At 34.4% G+C, this 25985-nt stretch overlaps 1 protein-coding gene across 1 annotated transcript in view; it reads right to left on the reverse strand.

Moving 5' to 3' along the window:
• The window catches only part of LOC118186882 (gamma-aminobutyric acid receptor subunit alpha-6-like), an 81116-nt gene extending 56347 nt beyond the window's left edge, over window positions 1-24769 (reverse strand). The window contains exon 1 of the mRNA XM_085807289.1: window positions 24029-24769. Coding sequence (XP_085663415.1) covers window positions 24029-24168 — 140 coding nt within the window. The 5' untranslated portion in view covers window positions 24169-24769. The remainder of the gene's footprint in view (window positions 1-24028) is intronic.
• Window positions 24770-25985: the final 1216 nt, after the last annotated feature.

Here is a 25985-nt window from a genome sequence, read left to right on the forward strand (position 1 = left end):
AAAGTAAGTAATTCTCTAACTTTAACGAGTGGGACAACGTTACTCTATATTTTTTCAAAGCTATTTTGTTCCAAAACTTTGTGCAAATAATTTTCTCGACGCCTGGATCTTGTCATCTAACAGAAAAATAAATTTTAGAAACCTTTCTTTCAAATCGCGTGAAAACAGAACAGTTGTGGCATAGGAAATTTTATCTTTATTGAATTCAGGCTACTACATAAAACAAGTTAAAATTATTCTGTTAGTTGATTTCGTTTCCTTGAAGACCGTTTGGTGTAACAGTGAAACTTACTTTCCAAAACTCTTAATTTACTACCTTATCTGGGAGCAGGAATTCGCTTTGTGATATTTGTGTGGGAGAGACATGAGAGAATGTATTTGCTACTAATGAATTTGTTTGCAAATAATCACATTTCTAAAATTCTGTTGTTATATATTATCTAAATATTTCTTCATTTTATAATATATCTTAAGCATGCATATTAAATGTTTTCGTTTTATGCATGTGTTATGATGCTATGGTTTCCATAATTCATTCAGTATTTGAACAGTTCTTGAGAAATATGTATTTTTGTGCAGGTATAGATTATTATGGAAACCAATGTACATTTGTCCGTTATTCAGTTCCATAGAATTAAAAAAAATTATAGTAAAATATGTGTCCAGAAATAATGCTATTTAAATTGAAAGATAAAATATGTAAACTGAAGTAAAATATGTAACCCCCTAAATATTAATATAGTCCATTTAGGGGTTACTGAAGTAAAATAAGTAAATAATTTCTAGAACACAATTAGTGATGCCTTGTTGCTCATACAAGCTATCTTTCACATTACTGTTTTTAAGAGAATATCAGGCTCATTTATTATGTTTCGTACTTTATTTGTATAACTATGATTTACGTCTGTATGTAAGTTTGCATTTTTTATATAACGAAATTTTGGATTTCATGGCAACTTCTTTATGGCCCTTATCAAAATTTAGTATTGTAATTGATTACACTCGTAAGAATGCTACAGAATATTAGCCAAAAATGCATTATTTCATTTATAAAACACGTTAAGGAACATCCGAGGTAATCCGGTTTCCCGTAAGACTAAAACTATATGATAATTATGTATAGCTTGACCGTTTGAGCACATGCAATTCTTCATGTTCTTTGCAGAATTTGAAACTAATCTGAAAAGACCTACTTTTCTTAAAATTGATTTCTATGCAACTTATGTCTGTATAACAATATTAATCAGCTGTGTATCATGCTGCTTAGGTTAATTCGTCTGTAATTTTACCTCTCAGACATTCATTACAGTAATGACACTAAAATGTGATAAAATGTTATTTGCAAACAAATATTCGTACTTTTTCCGAGTTTGCTATATAGAAACTTTATTTTTTTGTTCTGTTCATTTTCTAAGCAAACCATAGTAAATACAGAATCACCTAAAAGACCCAAATATAAACTTTTCAAAAACTTTAGAAATTCCTTTGCTTTGTGCAAGATGGAGATGAGTTTTCGGAACGAATTTTTATGTTTGAGCATTACTTTGCAATGCATTCAGGCGGAAAAGTTGTCGAAGTGTTTGTGTCAAAGCGTCAAAGTTGTCAAAGATTTCCTGCCAAAATTTTCCTGAACCTTACAAAATTGTGAGAAGAGCATTCACCATAAGAAATGAAGTGGCCGCCCATCTCTCCTGAATTCAGAAAAAAATCGATGAAGTCAGGAATACAATATTGCAGTCACCGCCAAAGTATGTGAAAGATTGCATGTATTTCAATGTAATGCTGAAGAATAAATATTCGTTCTGTTTGATAAAATCTCATCTCCATCTTGCACAAAACAAACGACTTTTAAAGCTAATAGCACAATCTGTAACTGAAATTTTAAGTGATGTATATCTTGCAACAGTATAGGGATGTTATCCATTGAAATATTTTGCCATTAATATTCAATTTAGAATTATTCTAATTTTAGAAATTTTGATGGATACGACTTTTGATACACCCGATATTTCTGCGCAATAAAGTTTTCAATCGTTAAAAAAAACTAATAACAAAATATCAAATTATATGGAAAGTCAATATGATTTGTTTTCATGTGTCCAGCTGATCTTTTGTTATTCAATAGTTGTCAATAGCTGTTATTACTGAAAAATGTGCCATATCCTAATAGCATAAATAATGCAAAATGCAGAACCTACGTCAGTCCATTTAGGTTAATTAGGTCCATTAGTGCTTGGCTACAGGCATGCTGGAGATTACGCTACTTTCCTCGAGACGCGAACACAGCGGAAGTAATTTTATTCCGAAACAGTAATGCGGATCTTGCAGACCATTGATCTCAAAGGCCAGTTTGCCTTTCTTCCAGCACACGGAAAACTACTGGAGCGAGTTATACTTTACAGACCCAATGTTCATCTGTACTACGCAGCTGTAATATACTATCCTCAGCAATACGGTTTTCCTACAGAGTACTTTATGGTGCATGAGATTATGTCGACCGTTACTGCCAAAACGAATGCTGATATGTTATTGCTTATCATCATAATTGTCATTTAATGGACATTCCTCTCTCTGTGATAGCCTGAAGCCATAAATACTTATATCTTCATGCCCAGGCACCGTAATTAAGTTTACACGCAGTTATCTTCAAGATCAATTAGTGCAAATAATGCTGGGCAGCAAGCAGTATTGTTAAGAAATCTATAACACGCTGTTGCCCTCAAGGTTCATGCCTGGGATCAAATCAAGTGTACCAGAACGTAATTGCTAATACAGAATTTAAGCAATTCAGACAAAATGAACTCGCTATTCTGACAGCTTATATAGACGATTTTCTGTTGGTGGTTTCAAGAAGTTACGACCTGCAGAGAGAAACACAGGGGATGTGTTATAAGCTTGTACAATAGGCCAGAAAACGTAAACTGCAGATCTCGGCCAACAAAATAGGCGATATTAATAATTCATTTTCTAATAAGTCACGGCCTCTTTTTACCCTAAATTGATTTGGGTACAGCGACACTGGTATATGTGAATGTTTTGGCAGACTCAATAACCCGATTATGCCTATTTACTCAGGGCTAATTACTGTGCTTCCACATATTAGAGAATTTGTCATCGTCAATAAAAGCGTTGCTCTCTGAGAAGTTAAAAACCTTTTTTTTTTATCGAATGGCGGGCACTTGCCTTTTTCGGCATTGACCACCCCTAAGATCAGAAGTCGTGGCCATTTTTTTGGAGACATCTAACAGGCGGTCACCGTTACCTCCTATGAGGAGACAGACAATTTACATCCATGCCTTCTACGGGATTCGAAACTGGGCGCTCCGGTTTCGCTTTCGGCTCTCCTAACCACTATACCGTCTCAGCAGCTGAGATGTTAAACGGCCTTTTTTTAGTTTTGCAATATTCCTCACTCACCATATATCTCATTTTATGGATTTTACATGACCTTCTGTTTTTACGTATCACGTATAATGTATTATAGTCGTTAATGTTTTTAACGATCTTTTATATTGTCTTCTAATACACAGTTACATATATTTTGATATTTTGTAAATATTTAAAGCGAGCATGAAAATTCTTGATTTAAATTATGCGCAATCATATTTAAGAGTCATTAGATTATTTTGATACGGGAAACGTGAAAAATGAGCATTGCTCTCGCCGGGACTCGAACCTGGACCTCTCGAATACGCGCCGAGTGTGCTAACCATTACATCACGAAAGCATGCAGAAAGGAGGGAGGAAATTATATCCTCCCCCTTTTAAAAGGCAACAGGGGATTAGGTGACCCAGTCGCCCAATCCTGGTGGTAAAGAATCATCATTCACCACCTTTTCCAATTCGGGCACCACCGTAGAGACATTAGGATATTTTGATATGGAATATTATGATATTTGATAAATATGTAATGCCTTTTCCTGTATTCGCGCCTGGACCTCTCGAAGACGCGTCGAGTATGCTAACCGTTACACCACGAAAGCATGAAGAAAGAAGGGAGAAAATACCTTATAATATGTGCTAATATTCTTAGGACTAATTTAAACTCTAATGCTAACTGAAATTAACGATATTGATAAAGATGAATGCGTTTTAATTTTGTGATGTCTTTGATGTGACTTATTCTGTAAACTGCATTTGTGAAATTTTTTATGTTATTTTATTTATTTGCTTATTTATTTAACTGCAGTAAAACTTCCCAATAGGATGCTGTTCAGTGTTGTATCTTTTGATCCAAGATAGATACCATCTTAGTCGCGTACCGTTAAGTGTCATTAAAATGCAAATTTGTCTTAAATAACTTTGCAGATAATATAGGCAGCCAATTGATAATAACAATATTGATACTGATGAATGCGTTTTAATTTTGTAATGCCCTTGCTGTGACATAGTCTGCAGATTGTATTCATGAACGTGTAGACATTAGGTATATTTTGGGAAGCAGGAAAGATAAAAAATTAACAACGCCTTCGCCGGGAATCGAACAGCAGACCTCTGGAATACTGGCCCAGTGTGCAGACCACTACACCACGAAGGTACACCAAGAAGGTGGGAGAAATACCTTATAAAATTTTAATCATATTTTTATTTAACCTTTCAGTTTCACATCATTCGATCAAAGACGGATATCATCTAAGCTGAGTATTGTGTGTATCCAGGTATCGCCCGGCTCTTTGTTTACCCTCTAGGGACATGAGGGCACTACTTTCATAATGCCCAAAAAATATGCCCCGCATCAAGATACTCCCACCAGACCCTTACACAGTGCGAATAAGGCAAGATGAATTCATGGCTTCATAGGGTTCTCGCCAAATTCGACGTCTTCCATCGGTGCACAATAAGGTGCTTAATTCAATCCGCCCACATTACCGGTTTCCAATTCTCAGATGTCCAGTGTCTTCATTCCCGACACAATGGCAAACAAATTCTTGCATATCGGGCAGAAATGAGTGGTTTTCTCACACGCCCCCGACTATGCATTCCTATCCTCTGGGATTCTTTGTGCATGGTTCGAGCTGAAATATGTTGGGAAGAGCCTTGGTTGACGATCTGTGTCAGTTGAATAACAGTAGAGTCCCTGATCTGCCGTACAATTCGTCGCAGAAGACACCGATCACGCTCTTGGAATACTGTGCTCGAACCACAGTTCTGTCTTCTAGAGAAGGACTGTGGGTTCTGATTCCAACTTTTGAAAACCTTTGATATGGCTGCTTTTGAGAATCTAGTGAGATTTGCTGTCTTCCAAATCGAGGTCCCTGTTAAACGGGCGCGAACAATACGTCATTTTTCAAATCGTGAAAGATATGTCGTTTTTCCCATTTTACTTCATTCATCGTCAAAAGCACTCTTACACATTCTTATACTAGCAGTCTAACTACATGTAAAACACGTCATAAAAAATGTGCATACTTCATCCCCATAACGGCATTCGAATGAAAATCTCAAAGGTTTCTTATTCGTTGGTCAGTGTGTGTGTATATTAAGTACACCTTTTCATCTGTAATCATTGAGTACAAATTTTATATAAAAGTACAAGTAACAAGTGGAAGCAAAAGTAGAAAAAAGAACAAGCAACTTATGGATTTCTGAGCTGGTTGTTTCTCAGAAAGGAAGTGAATGCTTACTTCTTTCTTTGGAGTTGCTTCATCTATGGTACGTCGTTATTAAATTTTCTGAGAGACAAAATTTTTTAAGAGTGTCGATTTTAATATGAGGTTAATTTAACCAATACATTTATAAGGCATTTCTCCCACCTTCTTGGCGTGCCTTCCTGGTGTAGACGTTCTACACGCTGGGCCGGTTCAGGAGGTCCGTGATTCGATTCCCTGCGAAGGTGTTTGCTAATCTTTCATCTTGCCGGCTTCCGAAAATCCTAATTTCTCTACAGTGGCTCCCGAACTAAAAGGGTGTGGGATGAGGATTCTCCACACCTAGGATTTAGCTACTAGGTCCCCCAAAACCCTAGTCGCCCTTTAAAAAAGTGAGTATATAAGGTTATCCCCCCCCGCTTTCCTAGCGTGCCTTTCTGGTGTAGTGGTTCTGCACACCAGAGATCCGCGGTTCGATTCCCGGCGAAAGCGTTGGTAATGTTTCACCTCGTCTGCTTAAAAAAAAAAAAAAAAACCTAATGTCTTTACAGTGGCGTCCGAAGTTCGAATTAAAAGGGTTGTGGATGATGATTCTCCACACCGAGGATTTGGTGATTGGGTCCCCAAATAACCCCAGTCGCCCTTTAAAAAGGGGAGTATATAAGGTATATATCCCGCCTTCCTAGCGTGCCTTCGTGGTGTAGTGGTTCTGCACACTGGGCCGGTATCCAGAGGTCCGCGGTTCGATTCTCGGCGAAAACGTTGTTAATTTTTCAGTTCTCCTGCCTCCAAAAAATACCTAATATTTCTACAAATTGATTCGCTTTTGCTTATATATTCTTCATTTTAATTTCTTACGAGTAATAAATTTTCCTTTCTTTTTAACACAGTTAATTTAATTCTAAATATTTCTTTCTATTAAAGAATACGTTTACATTATTTTTCGCATATTTTTGTTTAGTTTTACTCATTTTCTAAGCAAACAACAGAAAAATGCTTTTCTGCAACACATTTGTCAGTCATCATGAAAGGAATACTAAAAACAGAATCGTACATAGAACAAAACACAAATTATGTTAAACTGTTTAGTGCTATAAAAACATTTAATAAATATTTAGTTAATATATTATTATATTTTATATGTTCCAGTTATATGTTTCAGCTGGTTTTGTTTATTTGGTTATTAATTGTCTCATCGCATGAGCAAATTAAGGTACTTGCTTGAAATGCTTTCTAGAAGGCCGATTGTAACATATTATTTCCTAACTGTGAAACAAACTTAATCTACTCAGTAGCGTAACAGCCCTAATGGGCCAAGGCCTGCAGTGCCCGAAATCTGCTTTCTTGACCGTGGGCCCCGGGATCGTAAGCATATGCCCTGAGCAAGTGGTCAGCTTGGGGTCGCAGGACCCCCAGTGTTTAGTCCCCAAGCAAACTTGGTACTTATTTTATCAACCCAAGGAATGGAAATCATGGGATAAAAGGCTGAGTCGACCTTGCCCAGCCCGGGAATCGAACCCCGGACCTGTGGTTCTGCTGCGCAGTGCGCTAGCCACTGTGCCACCGGGCTTCTAACTGTGAAACAAGCTCTTTTAAAATAAAATAATGAACAACCTCAGCTTAATAGTAGGTGTGTGGTGTCAGTACAAGAACTGTAGTTTATATTCAGAAGTAATGCAGTGAAATTTGAATCCATCTGTCTACATCAGCTAAAGCTGGCTTAGATATTCTGCTCTTCAGTAGCTTCGACCTTATATACTTCTGCAAAGAAGAGATCTACTCCAGAGCTTCTGAAGGCACTTTACACCAGCGTTTTCCTCACCGCTATAAGGGGACGACTAGAAGTGGCCTTTAATAACTTCCCAAATTTAAAGGGTCCACCAACGGCCGAGCAGTACAGTTTTTGAACACTGGTAGTTCGGTGCGAGATTCGAATCCCGCAAATATTGATGTTTCCGTGATTTCTCCCATATATAAAGTGCAATTTAGAAATCCCTCCACGAAGGTGTCCCCACTTTAGGCAGATAGCCTTCGAGTGCTTTGCCATATTCATATAAACCAAACTAAAACCAAGTTTAAACGTCATTGCAGTTTTAGATAAATAGTAGCTCTCCTTTCTGGTAAATATCAATGTCATAGCATAGTTATTTTTTCCCGATAACATGTATATAATTCTCAATATAAAAATATTCCACACTTAAACATTTGACATTACGGCACATGTGAATAGATTCTGTGTACATAGACTCTAAGCATTTAGCATTTTACACTCATCGTAACTGTGAGCCGAAAGTTTATTTTTTCGTAGGTGAACTTTCATCTGTAAGTGATTCTTCCAATGTCAAGTGAATGTCATACATTACAGTCAGAACTTTCTACAGATACATAATATTTCCAGAAGAGCTAGATAAAAATAGTTTCTGATTCACTAGCAATACGAAAAGGACTTTTATAATACGCCACCATGTACCTGTAACGAAATGCATCAATCATTTCTTTGGAGTGATAAATGAGTAGATCAGAAACGTTGATGAAGCAGTCTGTCTTTATTTCCCATTTGTATCACGTAGGCTTTCTCTCTGTATCATTAAAAGAAGCACTATGTGAACATCAGAAGATTTGACGCGTTCCAGTTTACGTGCATAATGCAGTGACACAAAATAACTCCCAAGAGAAGAAACATTAAATGTACGGTATGAAAACAGAACAGATTAATGGTGCAGTTGTGTCCGATAAAAACGTATTCTCCTAGCTATGTCGGTCCAAACCTGAGCTATAATTATTGAGAAAAACTAGCTATAGGAGAGTACCTTTACTTCTACAGAGCAGGTTTATATCTAATAGGTATTTTTAGGCCATTCGCTGCATTTTCGAAAAATGTTTCACACAATGATATAGATTTAGTAAAAGGTAACAGAAGCATTTATGGTCTTCTGCGCACAATGTATATCTGGGAAAGGTCACAACCAAATTTGCTTTCAAATTTCTATTTAATTACAGTCTGTCAGTTTCGGAGTTAAAATTTAAAACTTAGATTTTTGTTTCTTTTAATTAATCTATTATACATTTGATAGAAGAAATTAAACCACGTCTTAAATTTCAAAAATGAAAATCTGTTACATCAATAATTTAAAAATAATTTTAAATTTTAACTAGCAAGAAAAAGAAGAAATCTTCTTACTCTTATAAAACATACGTAATTAAAGTTGACTGAACTATATCTTAATCAATATTTCTAGCTCCCAGGAATACATACGAACAAGGCAAAGATTGAATCTCAGGAAGATTTGAATTTGTTAGATTATTGCAAAGCGCACTAGGGCTATATGCCTACTTGAAAGGATGCATTCGCGGAGGTCATATTAAGAGAAATCGCTTTTATTCACGTTACAGATGGAGATAACAAGGAACACTTATACGCAGTCAGTTTGTGCTCTGAATTTTTACATAGGTCGAATTAAACCAGTATTTATCAGTTTTATCCTCATGGCCGTTGATGGGTAAATATTTGGAAAGATGAAACATTTATAAATGACGTTTATTCTTAATTTTATGTTGCATTTTACTGAAATTTCACCTGACTTCTACAATCGATTCCATTTTAATTATTTTAATATCAGTTTTGATAAACTTATTTTGAAATCTTCAAGTACAACTGTAAAAATAATATACAGTTTCGAGGAAAAACGTAAGAAATCAACTGTACCTTCAGTAGTATTTCAGCAACGGATCACATATTTGATTAGATGGACATGTTACCTTCATCTATTGCGCGAACACACACATGAGAATGCGATAATTCTTAACATTCTCCCCTATTTAAAGCTTGGCTGGAGAGAGACACTACAGTCTGACAAACGCAAGAGCTCAATTAACGTTCACTGCTTTTTAATTCAGATCTGTTTCTGAAGCGAGAAACAAAATATCAGTTGTGCTTTTATCGGGATTAGAACCATGGATCTTCCAACTGCTAGTTTAATAGATATTTACACCACAAAATCCTTCATGCAAGAATGTAATAATTTTCAGGTTGCCAGGGTAAAGATGTTGCTTTTTTTACTTACTGAGATTAATACTGGTTTCTATAACCCTTCAAATATTATTCAGAAGCTTATCGTTAGTGACTGAAAATTATGTCAGTAATTCGCTTTCTTCATTTAGTGTCTGTAAATTTTGCTTTCTACTTATATTTCGGAGCTCATTGAAAAAGGCATGTCCGTAATGAATATCACCGGGAGGCAGAACACGTCTTTTACTCATATATGGTGCCACTTGCAGCTGATAAATTTTATGCTTCACCTTTGGCAATTTTTTATTCTACAAATTACTGCAAAATATTTCATAAAGAAAAACTGCGATACAGAGTTGGAAGTAAAGAATGATTAATAATATCCTTATACTGTTAAAATCGGTAACTGCTTACAATATATGAACTTCAGTTTAGTGAATCATATTAAATAAGATATGAAAAATATTTTATGCATATAATTGCCTTAATGTCAATACATTTTATCCTTTCTCTAAATTTGCAAGGAATTTTCCCCGTCCGAGGACCCTCCCGTTTCCGGCTTCAAAATAATTCTAAATAACTCTAGAAGTGGCTCTCGGACGAAAGGTGTTAGACAATAATCCATCATCACCAGGATTTGGCGACTGGGTCACCTCCCCGCTAGTCGCCCTTTAGGTGAGAGAGAATGCAAGTTATTTTATCCTTTCTTAATATGTGCCCTCGTGGGGTAACTAGAAGTACGTCCGTCTAGCAATCGAGAGGTTTGGAAATTGAATACCGCAGAAGGCAATGAATATTTTTCAAGTTTCCTACACTGATAAATATAATGACTGTACAGTGGTGCCTGAACTAAAATATGGTGGAGAATAATGCGTCCTTACAGGATATGGCGACTGAGACCCTTCATTTCCTAGTCGCATTTTAAATAGGGAATAAGGGTAAGGCATTTTTTCCTTCCATGCCGAGCGCCTTTGTGGCGTAACTAGGAGCTCGTCCCGGTGGTTATTGGAAGGTTCGGAGTTTGAATCCTGGCGGAGACATTGCTCATGTTTCATGTTCTGATACAAACTAATGAATGCTGTATAAACTAATAGTACAAATGTGCAATATACACTGGTGGGCAAAAATTAAGGACGAAGTCGAAAAATTAGCATATCAGCTGAACGAAGAGGCAGAGCGGACAGAAAGACCAATCAGGAGATTAAGTAAGGTGATGTACGGTAGCACATGCGCAGATATGCAGGTAGACGTAATGGGGGAGTGTCTGAGTAGTATAAAGCATGTTGTCGGTGTAAGATCAGTATTTCTGGCAAAGAGATTGCACGCCGTATAGCAGTTAAAATCACACCGAGCTGCTGCCTCAGCGAGAAATGGCGAATAATCAATCTGTTAGACGACATCTGGATGCTTTTACCCGAGGTCGAATCATTGGGAAGTTGGAGGAAGGCCGCAGTGTGACAAGTGTGGCTGCAGAGTTCGGAATTGCTCACAGCATCGTTTCACGACTTTGGAGACAATTTCAAACTACAGGAACAGCTATCCGGGGGTTTAGTAGTGGTCATCCACGAGGAACCACACCCGTAGATCACCGGTATATTGCCTTACAGGCCAAAAGAAACAGGCGGCGGACAGCGGGAGAAATCGCTAGACACACGACACAGGCGACTGGAATACCGATATCGCGTTTTACCGTGGCCAGAAAACTGCACGGTGGTGGTCTGTTTGCACGACGCCCTGTACGGTGTGTACCTCTAACGCCTGCCCATCAGAGAAGGCGTTCTCTGTGTGCCGGGAACACCGGAATTGGAGAGACAATGAATGGGGACGAGTACTCTTTACAGATGTTAGCAGATTCAGTCTGAGTAGCGATTCTCATCGCATACTCATCTGGAGAGAGCGGGGAAGCCGCAATCATCCCTCGAACATCATTGAAAGGGACAGGTATGGAGGTGGCGGTGTTCTCGTTTGGGGAGGCATCATGCTTGGAAGTCGTACAGACCTTCACATCTTCGACGCAGGTTCAGTCAACGGAACCCGTTATTGTAACGAGATTCTTCTTCCATATGTGCGTCTTTTTAGAGGCGCTATGGGTCCGCAGTTCCTTTTCATGGACGACAACGCACCATGTCATCGCACAGTAGCTGCCGAACAGCTCTTAGAGAGTGAGGATATTGAACGTATGGATTGGCCGGCACGATCTCCGGATCTCAATCCCATCGAGCATGTATGGGATTTTCTAGGCAGACGCTTGGCAGCTCGTACCTTACCACCAGTAACGATTCCGCATCTTCGATTGGCGCTGCAAGACGAATGGGCAGCAATGCCTCAACAACTCATTGACAACCTCATTCTCAGCATGGGCAGACGCTGTGAAACCTGCCTAGCAGTCAGGGGAGATCATATCCCCTATTATAGACCGGATGTTTCTTGCTGGACACCCATCACAGGGATGTTTCGGCCTTCAGTCGCATTGCGCTCCATGCTACTTTTTCACTAAAGCTTCTTTTTATCCCTCTGATTTCTCTTTTAGTAAGTGTTGCTTACATTACTCATGTCCTTACGTATTGGGAATCTTACGGTATTAAATGTGTTGATATGGAAAGCTTTTGTACAAAGTTATATTAAAAAAACCGTCTCGTCCTTAATTTTTGCACACCAGTGTATACTAATGACTAATAAATGTGCAAGCTAATAAAATACTCAGTAATTTATTAATAACTAGGCTAGAGAAATAAAGAAGAATTTAGGATAACTTCAGTATTTTCACCGATAAGCAAGAGGCTTTGAATTTTAAGAAAAGTTTTTATGTAACTTTTTCTTTTATGGTCAGTCTAAGACAGAGGATTGGCTATTTATTGCTCCTCTTTCAATTTTAGTGTCTTAGGCAAAGAAATTTATGCTTTAGATTCTAGAATCTAGAAATAATTAACTGTAAATACTAAACATCAGAATTTTAAGTTAATTTCTAGATAAGTTCCTTTCATATGAATAATTTCCTTAATATACAAGATGCGCTACAGATTTGAAACAAATAAAAATCTTCTGTGTTCTACAATTATTTCATGCCAAATAAAGAAACTACATATTTCTTTCATAGTTCAGTGCAAAATAAACCAGTACTGAACTCATTTCTTCTACACTGACACAAAAGCAATATTATAAATATACGCTTGTTCGTCTCAACAGAACATTTATATAAGAAATTTTTCTTATGCTCTAATTTATAAGTTATATAACTGAAAACTTTTATCGTAAATAAACTACCCTGGCAAAGAAATTCTGCTGCATTCAATGGATATTTTGACTTTTCGAACTTACATTCAAATTCTAAAATTGAATGCATTACTAATTTCAATAGCAGATGACACATTGCATAAACCTTTACTACATAAATCTGAAGGAAATAAATAATATATTTTTTAGTATTATGTACTAATATAAAAACTGTAAAAAAATATGAGTCTACTTCTAATTGCCGCAAGCGTAGGCTTAGAATTTAGAATACCAGACGGAAACGCGATTTTTGAATGTACTCGAGTGACCTACCGACTTAAGCATGAATGCGAAACTGTATATGCTAAGAAATCATGGGAAAATTTTTAAGAAAACTTCAAGTTTGGACATATGAGTACAGAACTTAAGAGTTTCTGATTTAAGAACAGAAGTTTTGGAGATGTAAGTTGTCTAAATGGAGTCTTAGGTTTTATACCTTCGGAAAAGAAACAAAGCATAAAGTGAATCTTCTTCTTTGCGACTTCCGATGAATCTCAACTAACAGCTCTGTGCGCTGCTTTAAACAAAACAGTTATGGTCTCTGAAACAATTGAATTCTTCTCTACGCTACTGAAGTTTGATGGCATATCAATTATTTCTAATAATACTGTAACTGTATATGGAATTTACGAAAATAGTTTACACAACATTCAGAGAAGCTGAATGAGGTTATGTCTGTTAATTATTCAATATGTGCTCCGCCATTTAAATGAAGGCAGAAATTTCAGAACTGAAAGGCAGAAATGGCAGAACGGAAAGGCAGAAATGCCTCATGGAGAACTTTTTAAGTGATACTGGTTCGTATTCACGTTACATATGCGGAAGACCAGAAAAATGTTCATGCAGTCAGCCCGTTAGCCGGGAATCAGCGAGGTTATGTGAAAATAATATAAAAGAAATGTCTACATTTTATTCATTAAAGGCCATATTTTGTTGAGCCAATTCGGGCTATCAATGACAGCACGATTTTTGTTGGGAAGCATGTAATTTCTTCCCTGTCTATACTTAGTAATTGACCAAATCGACTGGGCAAGATTTATGTGATTTTTCCCATGTTCAACGCAAAATATAGTTCTAGTCAGTAGGTTCTGCACGACCCTTCTTTTGGACAGATTTTCTTTCTTGCTTCCCTCTGGTTACAGTACTTGCAAAAGAGCTGAGTGTATGGAAGTTTTCGTGGCTTTCTCCGCCTATATAACTCCGCCTATAACGTATTTTTCCGCCTATAAAGTATGTGCGAGGCAGTTTCCCTTTAGAAAGCTCTTCACATAGGGTGGTTGGTTGTAGAGACATTAGGTATTTTTTGGAAGCAGACGAGATGAAAAATATGCGACTGCCTTCGCCGGAAATCGAACCACGGACCTCTGGAACACCGGCCCAGCGTGCTGAGCCACTACACCACGAAGGCACGCTAGGGAAGTGGCAGAAATACCTTATATACTCCCCTTTTTAAAGGGCGACTAGGGTTTTAGGGGACCTAGTCGCCAAATCCTGGGTGCGGAGAATTATCATCCACAACCCTTTTAATTCGGGCGCCACTTGTAGAGATATTAGATATTTTTTGGAAGCAGACGAGATGAAAAATGTGCAACCGCCTTCGACGGGAATCGAACCACGGATCTCTGGAATACCGGCCCAGCGTGCTGAACCACTACACCACGAAGGCACGCTAGGGAAGTGGGAGAAATAGCTTATATGGTTAGATTTTTTAATATGGCAAAGCATTCAAGAGTTATCTGATTAAAAGAAGGGCTATTTTGTGGGAAGGTGAAAAGGGAGATGAATGAGAACGGATGGCTTGTGTTAAAGTTACACATGGAAAAAACCACGAAAAACCAACCAAGCACCAGCCCGTTCGCCTGGACTCGATCGAACCCAGGTACCTGCAAGAGGGAATCATCCTCCTTAGGCAAAAATCTTCGCGTGCTTTTCTATATTTTGATAAGTGCCCACCAGCGGACGAGCGGTAACGTCGCTGACCACTGGTAGCTCGGTCCGAGGCTCGAATCCCGCGCATGGGCTAGCTGCATGGGTGTTTTCGTGGTTTTATCCATGTGTAACGTGTATAAGAGCCAGTTTCCCTTAAAAAGTCCTCCACGAAAGCATCCCTCCCTTAAGGCAGATAGCCCTCGAGTGCTTTGCCGTAATCTAATAAACCAAACCAAACCTATATTTTGATAAATTAATTTCAAATCCATCCAAATTTATGATTTCAATTTTAATCTATATCAGTTTGATTCTCAAAATGTTTTGCACTTTTATTTAACATTTTAGAAAGGTGCATGGATTTATATACATCCCCCTTCCCGCAAGTTTGCAGACTGTATGTAGCAATAGGTACTTTTCTTTCATTGATTTGTTAGAAATCACTTTAACCTCTTTTAGCCATTATCTCTATTCTCAAATTTAAATTAGAAATATAAATTTATAACTCAAGATTCAATTTTGACCACATGCAAGGAAGAAAGCCAGTATCTCTCCCATATACCCAAACATAATCATAATCGTATTAAGCCTAATTCATGATTTTTCCCATCTTTTAACTATTAGGTTATTATAACCGTTTGTGTTTCAGTACTACAAGCAAAAATTTCCAAAACATGAATAGCAAAATTTATTCATCAAATAAATGCGGTGTCAACATAAAAATAAGAAAAGTGAATAATATTCAAATGATAAATTTTTAGTGTGAATTTGACATGGGAATTGAATAGGTAAATTTTTACCGCGACCAGTAAAGAAGCATATCTCAGCGAAGCAAAAATATATTCAAAGTGAAATTCTAGAATATTTAAAATTTTTGAAATTTCTTCTAATATTAATCAGAGTTTTGTTTTAAACTTAAGAAGAGCGGAAGAATATAACTGCTACCTAATTCTGAATTCAAAACCTAGTAATTTCGAATTACTGATAATCCGATTTCAGGACATAAAAGCCAGTAGACATACAGATTTAGGGAACGAAAAGTGAATAGAACAGAAAAGGAATATAACAAAAGGAAATGTTTCGACTAATTACTTCATCAAATAAATAACTCTTGAAATTAACTGAGGTAAAGAATCGTTTGAAGACAAAACCAGACTTTTTGCTATCTTAGGCTCTGAGAAACTAAACGAAGACATTCAGCATAAATACATAGCATGCATACCTTACATTAAAGGTAAAATTTAAGACATTTAACTTAAGAAGTGGAATAGTTTTTGATATGCATTCCAAAGCATAATTAGGTAGCCAAACGTTGTTTATTTAAGCAACTACAGAAACACTTAAGCTCAGGAGGTGAGTTGACAAGAAAATATGAGCGCAAAAATAAAAGCTTATTTGTTTAAATATTACTGGACAAAAAAGTATGACTTACATTAAATATCAAATGGAAGTAATAAAATTCAACAATGAGTTAACTTTCAAGTTCTTTACTATTACTATAATTCTTGTTTGTGTTCATATTTAGCACGCAAGGTGAATATTAAATAATCTTTCATGATTATATTGCCAGGTCCTATATTAAAGCATGGATTTTATTAAAAGCATCCATATTTATTATTAAACATCCATATTTATTATTAAGCATCCATATTTATTATTAAGCATCCATATTTATTATTAAGCATCCATATTTATTAAAATTCCTTAAAATACAATAATTTATTACAATTCCTTACAATATTTATTACAATTCCTCACAATTCATTTATTACAACGCGGAAGTGATTTTTTTCCAGTGCAGTGTTGTGTTTTTTCAGCAATTGTGCTTTTTAAATGCTTTATGTCACCCCATTAATTTATTCTATAATAACGATTATAAACTATTTTCTCCCTCCTTCTAGCATGCCTTCGTGGTGTAACGGAAGGTCCAGGGTTCAAGTCCCAAGGAGGGCATTTTTCATTTTTCATGCTTTCTGTTCAAAATAACCTAATGATTCTACAGTGATGCTCCAACTAAAAAACAAAGGTGGTGATGATTATTCACCACCAGATTTGACTATTGGTTCCCCTAGTCCCCAGTCGCCCTTTAAAATGGGGAGTATGTAAGGTATTTTCTTCTTCCTTCTAGCATGCCTGTGTGGTGTAACGGTAACATACTTTGGCGCATATTCTAGGGGTCCAGGATTCAAGTCCTGGCGATAGTTTTGCTCATTTTTCAAGTCTTCTGCTTCAAAATAACATAACGACTCTACACTATGTAATACATACAGTTCATTTTATGTATCGAGTATTACTGTGAGCTTCCATAAAGATAACATTTCAAATAAGATGCTCGTTTATTTAATTTAGTTACAATAAAGCATGCAAAAGCTATCTACTTAAGATGAGGGATACCTTTGTGAAGGACATTTTCAGGAAAATAACTAGTATCAAAGTTGTAAAAGGGAAAAATAAATCGGTATGCTGAAATTTCCTTTTATTAATTACTAATGCTAATCTATCTCACAATGCAGCTATGCAGTATTTCTGTAGGACGTCTATGGGAATGCCCGAATGAGATGAAAATCCATACAAAAATTGTAGATTATAGCATAATAAATCCAAGATAATAAATGCATGGATTTTGAATTTAGTTAATTCTCACAGTATACAGCATAAGAAACATGTAGCATAAATGTCAATTTTGTGGTCAAGTTAACTTTCCTATATAGATTTTGAATTTTTTTCCAGAGCTTATTTTTGATGCTTTTTAATACCCACAGATTCCATCACCTGAAAATCTTAAGTTTGACCTACTATGCTATTAAAATTAAGTACAATTTTTTTCTGCATTTTCTAAAATTGGTAACATTGTCGGCAGGAATTCTAATTTTTTATATTTTATGTTTAAGACAAATTCTTCGGTCATGCAGCCCTGTAATTTGAACATATGAAAAATATTACAACTTTAAGTATTTGTTTTCTAAAATTTTATTTGTTTTAATAATAATTTTACAACATATTTTAATAATTTTAATACCTTTATATTTTATATATTTTTCTTTAAAATGATTTCTCATTTTTAGATTCCGAGTGACTATAGATGGAAAGGGGCATATCTAATATTGCAGACTTTCTCCTATTTTTTAATAAATGCAGCAGAAATGAGGAAGTCAGAATCAACTGGTTTACTAAGTTTTGTTTCTACATGATGACTAGAAAAGTGACAATTCAGTACCTGTTGTCTATATTATAACATAAAATACGTTAATTTAGGCTCAGTTTTAAATTACACTACGCTATTAAATGATGTTACATGATATATTTCGTTAAATGATACGCTCTGTTCTCACAAATACGTTGAATATTTTTAAGGTATTAAAGAGATGTAAGGTTTATTTTAATTTTATAAAATTCCAATTCGAATATATTTTTAACTTGGAAAAATGTCATTCTTTCATATTTACCAAAAATTACTTGAAAGTTGTCATTTTAGGCGTTTCTTTGGGTAATAAACAAACCTTAAATGTTTTCAGCTAATTTAATTTATAAAAATGCAATTGAGAGAGCTGAAATATCCTTCTAAGAGCCTTTGGACATGGATTAGTCATTCTATAAGTCACGTTTGTACATAAACGTTTTGTACATATATCAGAGATTGAATTATTGGCAATCAAAATGAGGGGTACATTATATAAAAGTATCAGTTCGTTTCTGCGCAGTATCCATATGCATTATAAGATTCAGCAAGACATCTAAAGATAAATAATATGTAAGTCATTCAATTTTAAGTAACTTACAACGCATTTTATATACATCAAAGTTTGCTAGCTTAAGCAAAGCGTATTTAGGTAAATAATGTATACTGAACTCCAGAGAAATCATCATTGATCCCAATGATATATAAACGCTTTTTCCCCTTCATAGCGTTTCATAAACTTCTCGCAGTCTGAAACAAAGCGGTAATGATTAATTTAACAGCCTTCACTGAAATGTACTGCTTAAAAGAAGAGTAATTGTATGATTGAAAAACGTTGTTCTTAATAACTAGTTCACGAAAGTGCCCCCATTTATTCTTAACTAGCTTAAACTAACATAAATTGTTTTATAAACTAAAGAGGTTTTCACACAAATTTGGAACGATCTGAGACCATTTAAGTGATGCTTAAAATGTAAAGAGCATCATTTTAAATATTCGATCTGATAGCTGTTTTTTTTCTGATTATAAATATGCATCGAGATTTCGATGATAGAAGCTCCCTTAGCAAAATTTTCAAGAGTATTTATTTCCATTTCCTTTCCATTACATTTCAGAGTCCATCAATCGTTGTGGGTTTTCTCTTCGAAAGAATTCTTTTAAGATACCACAATCACAATAGTTCCTGGGTGAAACGTCATGAGACTTCGGAGGAATACGTTGAAAATGTATATATATATATATATATATAATACCTATGTAAGTCTTCATTTTTTCAAGGAATGCAGTGGTACGTTTCGAAGTATAACTTGTTGCTTTACCTTGATGACGTTTCATTCTTCGAAAGTCAATGAGATAACGAAATGGAACTTCTTACTCAAATATCGGGAGTAATTTTTTTTTAGTGCCTTGATAATATCTTGAGTTACCGAAGATTTGATTTTAGAAACATTAGAAACAGTACGTAGCTTTTTCGGGTATTCGTTTGGAATCTTGATTCCGTCTAGAAGTAATGATTGGCGGTTTTCTCTCTTCCTATTAATTATATTGCTTATTTGTCACTTGACAATTTTAATATGCCATGCAGTTAACAACGTTTTGGAATTATAGAATAGGAATATTTCTCTTTCGAAAACGAAAAAACATATAATTCCTTCCACAATGTATTTACATTTGAAATTTCGAAAGAAGAATAAATTGAAAAGTAGTAGACGATAGTTTTCATTTCAAATAATGAGCTGTTGCCCGAAAGTTTTATTTCCAGATATTTGTTTTTATGTAATTCCTTATCGAAATCGTTCTAAAAATGTGTACACACTTTCTGTATACGGATTCACAAAAATGTCACTAGTAATGCTAGAGATAAAACTTATTCCTTACGCACTGGACTATATATACCAGCTTGATTGCTGAATCCTGGACTTCGTTTGCGTTTCTGGAAGGCTTATGAATTAATAGATTTGGTCTAGTTTTAAATGTCAGACTTCTGAAGAAAAGAAATAATGACATAGTAACATAAAAGTACTCTTATGAACTATTACGCATTAGAAATATATATGTGTGCAGTATCTACATATTATGATGAAGATCTTGAGACGACAAAAAAAGAGGAAACATAAATTAATAACTTATGAATGAGACATTTGTTATCTGAAGACTAAGTGCACCCTTAAGCGTTTAAAATTTTACTTGTTCTACTACATATGTTTAGGGCAAATACGTATGCTTAAATGGTCAGGTAGCTATAATTGCACTAAAAAATCGATTTTGTGCTTTAATATTTTTATTTGATTTCTTAAAGTATTTTAAAAAACCCCATACAAAACCAAAGTTATGTTTAAAATATAAGTCTGAGATATTCTTTTCAAAGTGCCAGATGCTGTATTTACATTTGCATTTCAGCAAATGATGACAGCTTGAAGGTTTTGTTTCAAGTTTTTGCTTTGAAAAGTATTGTGCCGCAATATTACTATTTTTTTCATTTATCAGGGAAGAATGCAACATGTAATAACTTCTACTTCTAGTTTTCACCATGTGTTAGGAGAACTTGAATTTTTGTCAAAGGACTTAAACTTTTTTGACATGAAAGGAAAATTTTGAGTCCTAGTATTTAATACACTGAACTATATATAAAAATCCTGTATACCCTTTTATACAAATATATAATTATTTTATAATTACGTACGACCCAAAACGTATTCGCATATCTATCTATCTATTTATTTAATAGGGAGACCGGAAAGTAATGTCGTTTTCGCGCATGTCGACGACAACATGCTAAGGGCAGATGTGGAAGCAAATCCATGTCAAACACCCTTAACCAACCTTGGTCGACCATCCAAGAACATTTAAAGCAGAATGGAAAAATAAGCAAAGCAGGTGTTTGAGTCCCCCATAATCTGTCCGAAAAGAACAAAGCCAACCTATCCATCACATGCAACGTATTGCTTCAACGGCACCATACAGAACCGTTTTTTGATCGTTTGATTAGTGGAGACAAAAAATAAGTACTATATGATAATCCAAAATTCAAAACGCAGTTTTAATAGGGGTTACAAAGGGTTTACATTCCGAAAAGGCGCTTCTGGGTGTTACATGGAGTGTTCGCGGAATTGTTCATTTTGAATTGCTGAAACCTGGAAAAACTATTAATGCAGACCTTTATTGTGAACAATTGGATGGAGTGAACTGGAAAAAAATAATGAATTGGGGTAGAGGTACTGCCATACTCACCTACTATACTCGGCCGATATCGCAGCATTGGATTTCCATTTATTCGGATCCCTACAACATTTTCTTAGTGGCAAGAAATTTGAAAATTTAAATGATGTTCAAAATGTCCTCTCGAGATATTTTACTCAAAAACCAATTGGTTTTTATCGGTCTGGGATTGAAAATCTGCACATTAGATGGCAAAAGGTTGTTGATAATGAGGGTGATTATATTATTGATTAAAAATAAAAACTTGTTAAAATGCATTCGTTTGAATTTAATATAAGAAAGCGACATTACTTTCCGGTCCCCCTATTATTTAAAAAACGTGCTTACGGGATTTTTTTCAGGTATTTTTTTTTTTTTTTCATTTTGCTGATTTGCGCATGATTTCGCTGAATTGGCTGATAAAAATTTCAGACGCATTTTGACCGACTGTATAAGTGTTATATCTAGATCAAATGAGCAATTATTGTAATTTTTACAATAATTGCTGTAATTGAATTCCAAATCATCAGAAAATATCGACTCTTTTCTTGACTCAGTTAAACGTATGAGGAGTACGTGAGCAAGACTTCTTAGCTATATAGTTATGCATACTTATAAACTTCAACATATTAATATATTTTTATATTTCTTTACTAATATTAAAAATTAACGATTTGAAAGTAATTATATCTTTTAAGTAAAGATTTCACAAGACATTCTGCTTCTTCGTTTTCATTTCGACTTGAGCGCATGAATTTTCCTGAAACCATATGTCAGATTTGCAAAACATTTTGACCCCCCTATGACTATAAGCCCTTGTTCGGGTATAAAATGAACAACCCTTATTCTTCTCACAAATATACGTTTAGAAATTACGTTTCTTATGTTAAAAGCAATAACGTTTGGGTTCTCAAAGCTAAAAAAGCATTAACGTTTACAAAAACATAATTCAATTTTTTTTTAAAGTTAGTCATTTTAATTACGAATTGTTATTCTAATTGAAAAACAAATCAGCTAAATATAGCGATTCTGTTTATCCATAATACTGCATTTAGTACATATTACAACTTTATGTTGATGACCAAGAAGGTATTTTATGTTTATTTTATTTAAAATACTTCAGTATCTGAAACATAAAGTTGCAAATACAGGATTAAGAATATCGAAATAGGTACACAAAATGGCACGATCGTAAAATTCTTATAATAATGTTGTAAAACGGCTTTTTTTATTTGTTTCGGTATTTTAAAGGTATACCGAACTCCTTATGACAGCATCAAATATCATTAACCAGTTCCTTTTCCTCTGACTAATATTTTTAGATACTTTATAGAAAATGGAATGAATATAATTGAGAATCTTTGATGGTTTTTTTATTTACTTTTAGCTCTTTTTTTCATTTAACTTGTTTTGCAAATAATCAATATTCAATAATCTTTCAGTACTCTCTAAATTATCTATAGCTCTAGCTTCCTGATTACTTGTTTGTATTTGATATTTAATACACAATTTTATATAACATATGTTCACTAAGTAATGTTTTCCACATACTTCATGGTTTTTATTGTCAAAAAAGTTGTGCGCACAATCCTTCTTTATTAGTTCCAAGGTACTTCTACTTTATAAACCCTTATATACATGATATCGATAACATTTACCAGTCTTTAATTAATTGTCATCCCTTCAACAATTTTCCCCACGTCTACAATTAAAGATGACTGTTATTAAAAGAACAAAGGAATTACTACTTTCTTCACATAATAAAAAATTTATTATTCATAAGGGACTATTAATAATACTTTGCTCTAAAAAGAGGTGTTCAGTATTCTGAAAGATGCAATTATACTAAATTAATTTAAGAGCCAAATTCGTAGTACCTATTTCTGTCACTGAGGGACTTTTACTGTTATTCCTTGCCAAAATTCCCTTATTAGATGCAATTAGAGCCAAAGGGTACTTAATACTTTACGTCATACCTTGTATTAAGCCAGCCTGTGATAATCTAACAATAATAAGATTTATTCATTGACCCAACTCCAGATTTTTACTTTGAAATAATTTTTTTTTAATTTCATTTATCATATTTTTTAGCAGTGAGAGCTTATCCTTAAATAATATTTTCTTACATGAATAACGTTCTGGGGGAAGAAAGAAAGAATCGTACGTGGTCATAGTACTTAATGAATGGTTTGTTAACCCGTAAGCGTTTTATACCGTGTTTCTTCCTTTAGGAATTTAGTAACTATTTCAGCAGACATATAAACTAACTTGCATTGTGAACATTGCATTCTAATTAAAATGGAAATTAAGGAAATTCGTTTATGAGGATTAAGGCTATGAAAATTATAATAATGAAAATAATAAAAATTTAGTAGTTGTAGTGAAGTTTGCTCCGTGGAAATTTCATTCACAACTTTAAACAACCGCTACAATAGAGTATAAAACTTGCACTCCATAACTGTGCTTCTAAAATTTTAAATGTCCCGAAAACACAATTATTTAAATTAAAGGGATATAATTCATGGTTTTTTGAAATACAAAAAATACGCACAGATGGAAATAAAGTGTTTTTAGCATGTCGACGCAAGTAAAAATTCAGTAACCAAAAGGGATTTAAAGCCAAAAGCGTAATTTGGTTTGTTAACTCCTTTTTTAAAAATAAAGTTTGTATTTAATGCTTGTATCTCTTTTAAAACTTTTTCCGTTGTTTTCTTTCATTTAAAAGTGATACGCAATTCAAGGAATTATTTCATTAATATTACCTAAATAAAATATACATTTTTTACTGTTTATTATCTAGGGAATATATGATCACATTTTCTTACTTAACAGTAAATGTTTTGTTCAAATACTTACGTGAGATTTTGGATGATTGTTACTGATATTAAGCAAAGAATCCATTTGCAGGCAACCTTGTTCCACTTAGCAGCTGCTTCAACCGGGAACACGTGGAATGTTTTGGAATAAGATGTATCTCCTAAAGTTGTAGGCTTCATATTTTCTAGTCATTTTAATTAAGTATGCAATCTAGGGCGTTCATTTTACATCCCTTAGTTGAAAAGTCAAGGAATAGTATGAAACTAGCATTAAACATTGTCTAAGATATTGAAAATTTTCAAGTTGAGAGTCTTAACATTTCCAGTACAGTTTTTCTGTCGAAGAGTCTCTTTGACTGAATCAAAGTATTTGAACGTAAGTAAAACTTTCTATTAGTTGATTTAGAAGCACGCAAAAAAAATTTTAACGCACTTTAAAAATTAACTCATATATGTCTAAAATGATTGTCTTTATATCATGTTTATGCCAAAAAATTTAGGGAAATTTTTTAACTTTAACATTTTGATCGCTAACAAAATAGAGCGATACTTTAGGATGGCGACTAAAATTCAATGTTAGAGTAGTGACAATTTCCACTTTAAATTTTAAAATTTACCATTTCAAGATATTTCATCTTAAAAAGAATATTCCAAATTTGTATCTTGGACCGTCATCCCTCGATATCAAATTTAGTTGAAAAAGGATTTGATATAAAACTATTCGTCAGTCTTTTAAAAGTATAGCTTTCAATATTCGTCATAGGAGAACATTATCTTAACATCCAGCGGGAAAGAAGGAGAATAAGCAATGTGAAGTTCCAGTTGTTGAACTATCCGAAAGATGATGCGCGCGCCCTCTGCAGGAAGTTGTGAGCGACTTTCAAAAGTTTTGCGGAGTTTTCGATTCAATTGAGTGATTTCAGAATCCTAATAACTGTAAAGCTTGGCAAATTCGTTTTCGTAAGTCGTTTCGAGCAAAGTCAATTAGTTAAGTAAGCGTTATTTACCCCATTTCCTAGGCGAATTATCGCAAACAGAGAGCTTTATATTTCCTTTTTTCACATTAAACGTGCATCCTATGGGACTGCATTACGGGATTAATTTGCATGAAATGCGATGCAATCTCGACCTACGAAATTTTATTCCTAGACGTTTCTAAAGTGAAATAGATTTTATTTATCCAGAAAATAATAAAAATAAATCCTAATTCAGCAATACTTTTATTAAAATTACGTATTAAACTTAAAAATTTCATAAGCAAAGCAAATAAATATATCAGCAATTTTTATCGTAATTAGATATGTATTAAGGAACGTTAATAAATATTCCATAACTATTCTTCTAGTTAAAAGCTGATAGCTCTTTTTGTGTTAATTTACCATTCTTCTCGTGTTTTAGTGCTAAGCTGCTTCGAAGCCCAAAACTGAAACGCGAAATTTGTTCTCATCATCATACAACATAAATTAAGTATTATTTCTTTCATTTAGTCTATTTAAGTTATTATTCATAGAAAATGCCACCGAGGAAACATCATCTATAGCAAAATAATATCGAAATATCTTTTAGGTGTTTTTAGGTGTTTCGCAATTTGCAAATGAAACTTTCGTTTAGCAAAAGGAATAATTAAACATCTTTATGGTAAATAATTTTATGCCAGCAGCACTTAAAAACTATTCGCAAATAATAACAGGAGAATTTGCAGCCAATATTTATGAGTCAATAATTTGCAATTTAAAAGTACATTTCCATTTTTTATTTTCTAATTTTACGAAACCCTTATTGTTTCAATTAAATCTTATTATTACGTAATAAGAGTCAAAACAAATAATTTTCTCAGCTATCGATTATTATTGAAACACTAAATATCACTTAAAGTGATTGAGTCAAAATGAAACATTAACTGCAGGCATTTAAAGAAGCAATGTAATAAATGTTTTAAAATCAGTTTGTTAAACACTAAGTTAGGATGATATACAAATACATATAACATGTTAATT

This window comes from Stegodyphus dumicola, chromosome X1 (assembly GCF_044657685.1).
Source record: "Stegodyphus dumicola isolate Sdum_Otavi_A_Nest chromosome X1, ASM4465768v1".
In the NCBI taxonomy this organism is placed as follows: domain Eukaryota; kingdom Metazoa; phylum Arthropoda; class Arachnida; order Araneae; family Eresidae; genus Stegodyphus; species Stegodyphus dumicola.